Source organism: Laccaria bicolor, genomic scaffold (assembly GCF_000143565.1).
Source record: "Laccaria bicolor S238N-H82 LACBIscaffold_250 genomic scaffold, whole genome shotgun sequence".
Lineage (NCBI taxonomy): Eukaryota > Fungi > Basidiomycota > Agaricomycetes > Agaricales > Hydnangiaceae > Laccaria > Laccaria bicolor.
The window spans coordinates 1-4,682 of NW_001890106.1; the positions used below are offsets into that span (position 1 = coordinate 1).

At 51.4% G+C, this 4,682-nt stretch overlaps 1 protein-coding gene and 1 pseudogene across 2 annotated transcripts; both read right to left on the reverse strand.

Moving 5' to 3' along the window:
* Positions 1 to 104: 104 nt before the first annotated feature.
* On the reverse strand, positions 105 to 1,189 carry LACBIDRAFT_303639 (uncharacterized protein; the record flags this gene model as incomplete). Its single annotated transcript, XM_001890962.1, has 3 exons — positions 105 to 191; positions 237 to 649; positions 700 to 1,189. Coding segments are annotated over 3 exons (990 nt in total), but the record flags the coding sequence as incomplete, so codon positions are not given.
* A 206-nt stretch (positions 1,190 to 1,395) lies between these two features.
* LACBIDRAFT_256909 lies at positions 1,396 to 4,509 on the reverse strand (annotated as a pseudogene; the record flags this gene model as incomplete). Its single annotated transcript has 18 exons — positions 1,396 to 1,519; positions 1,544 to 1,872; positions 1,930 to 2,094; positions 2,144 to 2,244; positions 2,298 to 2,358; positions 2,417 to 2,473; positions 2,532 to 2,744; positions 2,801 to 2,887; positions 2,953 to 3,188; positions 3,249 to 3,352; positions 3,468 to 3,502; positions 3,560 to 3,612; positions 3,663 to 3,772; positions 3,824 to 3,829; positions 3,890 to 3,938; positions 3,998 to 4,162; positions 4,228 to 4,302; positions 4,368 to 4,509. Coding segments are annotated over 18 exons (2,112 nt in total), but the record flags the coding sequence as incomplete, so codon positions are not given.
* Positions 4,510 to 4,682: the final 173 nt, after the last annotated feature.

A 4,682-nucleotide genomic window follows, 5' to 3' on the forward strand; every position in this document is an offset into this window, starting at 1 on the left:
GTAGATTACGGAGAGTTGGGGGATTGGGGAGAGCCGGGATATGACGAGGTTCATCTGGGAGGAGGGTAAGTAAGGGGGGCATGAGGGGGAGCGAACAAACGAACCATTTGTTTGTATGTAGCTACTACGCGAGATTGTTCTTCTTCGTCGGATTTTCCGGCTGGAAGCATTGAGAGCTCGTGTCTTGACCACTGTATTACATCAATACCTGCAAAAGAAAGAAAGACAAAACCTACATGCGCACCACCATTCATAACCAACACGGTATCCTCCGTAACCGTCCCCTCCTCGCCCTCTCGTGGCCTAGCAGCATCCTCAACAAACCCTTCCCACCCCTCGACCCTCTTATAATCATGATACCAATAATACTCCTTTGACGCGCCCAACCCTTCCGTAATCTTCCTAATATCCTGTTCATGTATCAACATATGATCCTCCACCATCGTAATAATGGGCCGTAACAACCTCGACTCGGGAACACCAGCGCGCGCGAGGAGGCGGAGGGTGGTAGGGTCATTTTGTCGCAAGGCATGCATATGGATGCCTTGGTGTGCGTACAAGGGCAGATGAGGCGGGTTATGGTCGAATCGGATATCAGCCGCACGAAGAGAATAGCCCAGGGCATGCGAATGCTGCTGGGATATCGAGTCTACGTGAGTATTAGCGTCGTCCGTAAATACAACAACAAAGCGCACTCACCGCCAATAAGTATCAACCCACCCGGAGTCCTCAACATCTGAACAACAAACTCCTCCGGATCCCACTCCTTCATCTTCCCACTTGGAACCCAAACATAATTCATCAAATCAACCAACCTCTGTTCCTCCAACACCTTCCTCTCCTCATCGGTCACTTCCACCCCAGATATCGAAGGCGAAGGGATAGGCGCACGGGACCATATAGGTTCTTGCGTGTTCTTGTACGCTTCTTGAAAGTCTGCGAGGTTTCGGAATGGGGGAGTGCGTGCTGCCCAATGGCCTTTTAAACAGTCGTTGTATTGGCACCATTCGGGTGTGGGCGCGGGGACTGGGAGAGGTGCTTGGACGGAGTGGGTTGGTGATGTGTCAAAGTCGTCGTAGGGATGGTGGCTCTGATCGAAAGAGCTTGTCGCGTCACGTAAGAGGAGAAGTGTAAGAAAAAGAGTGGACAAGAGAGCTCCACAGGCCAGCAAACGCGTTCTTCGTGCCATGGGGCAGAGGAGAAAGAAGAGTTCCCGCGCGTTCACACCGTTTTGATGTATCTTTTTCAAAAGGTACGTCCAAGATTTTTTCATAATTAACCATAATTGGAGTTTGCCAAGTCAAACGCGAGCGCTCGAAAGTAACCGAGAGAGAATGTAATGTCCAATTCCAAGTATCTACACAAAACCTCCAACGCCAACCAACGCCCAAGTATCTAGTACATCCCCTCAAGCGCACCCCTAATCACCTCTCCCTGCTGCCTCTGATAAATCGCCCCAACGCCCGGCGCAGGAACCGCACTCTCCCTCCTCCCCACATACCTCAACCTCGCCTCCCCTCTCCCCACGCCCATCCCTTGCAACACACTCTCAATCCTAAACACCACATGCCCCCACGCCCCCTGATTCCTAGGCTCCTCCTGAACCCACACCCACTCCTTCGCATTCTCGTACCCCTTCAGCACAGACTCAAGCATATCAAACGGGAACGGAGCGAGCTCCTCAATCCGGATGAACGCCACGCCTTGGTCGAGCGACCGATCATGGCGGGCTTTGATGAGCTCGTAGTATACCTTGCCGGAAAGCATGACCACACGCTTGACTTTTTCCTTGTCCTGAGCTGCCACTGGGTCATCGAGGACAGGCTGGAACCGAGTCCCGGGCTCCATATCCGCCAGAGAAGACGAAGCGGCCTGTACAACCAAGTCATCAGCAAAACCTCGCAGGTAAAAAGGGAGAACCGAACATACCGACAAACGTAAAAGCCCTTTCGGCCCCGCAAGGATGAGAGGTTTCCGGAAGTTGCGCTTCATTTGCCTGCGCAAGAGGTGGAAGTACTGTGCTGGTGTCGTTGGGAAGACGACGTGCATGTTGATGTTGGCCGGCTCGGAGCCATCGTATCGGTCATTCGTCAACTGTTCACAAGTGAGCGGCGGGGATAAGGGGAGGAGGAAGGCACGAAACCTGAAGCATCCGTTCGATCCTCGACGAAGAATGCTCGGGTCCAGCACCATCAAGCCCATGCGGGAGCATCATAACGATCCCACTTTGTTTGAGCCACTTGGCTGCGAAGAACGTCAAATCGGAAGACAATGATCAGAAACAGCAGACTACGTACTTTCCGAAGAAGAGATGTACGTGTCAATGATAACCTGCGCACCATTGAAGAAATCGCCAAACTACACCAACACATCGTCAAACCGCGCATACAACCATACAACGAAGCAACAAACTCACCTGCGCCTCCCAAATCGGCAAAAGGTTCGGTCGTTCCCAGCTCGCACCATACTCAAACTAAAGTAAGCAAACACCTCAGTCAGCAACACCCCATTAACAAACCGAAGAAACGCACCCCAAGAACAGCCATCTCGCTCAACGAACTGTTCGCCAACTCCAATCTTCCCTGCGCACCAACCACCTCATCATCATTCAACGGCACAATCACCCCCTCCGTCTTTTGGTTGACCAACATGGCGTGTCGGTGGCTGAACGTTCCCCTGCCAACGTCTTGTCCCGATATACGGACATCGTACCGTTCGAGCATAAGGGAGCCGAATGCCATTGCCTATGCGCACAAAGCCGTTTAACAACTGAAGAGAGACGAAGGAGAAGAAAACAAACCTCAGCAGTAGCCCAATCGATCCCTTTACCCGTCTCAACACTCAACAACCGATTCTTAACATGCCTTTGCAGCTTCGGATGGATCTCCTGTTTATCACACCTCATCAGTCCGCATCCTTCTTCTTCGCGTTACAGAACAGAAAAAGACTCACAAACCCATCCGGAATAGCAACACTCCCCCTCCCAACCCTAATCAACACATCACCCTCAACCCCCGTCTCGGGATCCCACACCGCCTCGGAAGTAGCAGGCCAAACCATCCCACCCCACTGGCCCTCCAACATCGACGCTGTAGGCTCATAAGATGATACTTTTGCAAGCTCCGATTCGAGGTGGGCTTTGTATGTGGTTCGGACGGCGCCGATGTCGTATTCGGACATCACTTTCTCTTTCTGTTTTGAGTTGAGAGGTGTTAGGAGAGTAAGGAGGGGAATGGGGGGGAGAAGACGCACAATGAGCTTCGCTTCGTATATTTGGGGAACGGACTGCCGGGCTGCTATCTTTTCGTACATCAGTGGGCTGGTGATTCCGGGCAAGTCGAGTTCGTTGTGTCTGTAATGCAATGTCAGTTTTCGAAACTGAAGTGTGGGAGAGGTGTTGGAAGCTGACCCCCTTCAAAAGATGCGTTAGCCAGTGTAAGAGAAGACGAGGGAAGAGATGAACATACCATCTTCGATAAACCAAAAGATCCACAATGATGTCCTGCCATCGTTAGCTTTGATATGTATTACCCTTCCCGTATGAAGGAAGCAAACGAACCTTGCGGAAATAGTTCCTGTACCGAAACGCGATATCCATAGCACGAACCACATCTGTATCACCCATCAGCCTCTTTCTCAAGGACGAAAAAGGAAGTACACACCTTCCGGATGATCCCCATTAACATGAAGCACGGGCGCATTGATCATCTTCCCTATATCCGAGCAGTACATCGAGGAACGGGCACCTGATGCGGGTGTCGTGTATCCAATACTACATTCAAGATGTTAGTTCTTTAATTTGCCAGCGAGGTGGATGAAATACTTGTTGCTAGAAGAAACAACATATCAGAAACGACCCCAGGACGAGAGGTCGAGAACAGAAACTCACTCAACAACGAGATGAACGCTCCCTCCACTCGTGAAATGCGGTAAATTACCTATCCCCCCAGTCGTCAGTCAGCATATATGCGGCTTGAAACGCAAACCAAAAACGCACTCAACCCAAGACTCTCCATAACCACACCCTGCCCCGTAAAACTCGCATCACCATGCAGCTGCACGCACATCACCTTATCTCCCAACTTACACTCCGCCAGGGACGTCTTAAGTAGTGCGAATTGCTTGGCGCGGGTTTTGCCTAGTGCAACGGGGTTGGCTGCCTCTGTGATTATCCAGTTGTTAGGTACCCAGCCGCATATGCTAAGACTAGCAAGAAAGAGGGCGTACCAAGATGAGAAGGGTTAGGTAGTAGTGACACTTTCAATGGATGTTGGGCACCATAGTCGAGCGTTGGTGATGCAACTACGTGTGTTGATATCGGGCGTGAGTAACGTATATAGCGAGCTATGAGAAGAAAAGAAACTCACCAAGGTGGCTAAGCACGTCGCCCTCCGCGTCTAGGTATTCAGGGATCTCAGAGCCGCCTTTAATTTTGTGGAACATGGCTGTGGGGGAGAATTTGAGGAGGTCTGTGAGGAGATTGAGGCGGCCTCTGTGGGGCATTGCTACATGGGGTGAGGGGCGTTAGTTAGTGTGGGTGTGAGTGGGGTGAAACAAGACGGACCGAGGATGATATGTTGGATCCCGCCTGCGTTGAATTAGAGTAAGTGTAATGGAATGGAGGGTGATGGTACCTTGAGAAGCGGCGCTGAAGAGGGAGTCGAGCGCTGGAGCATCGATCC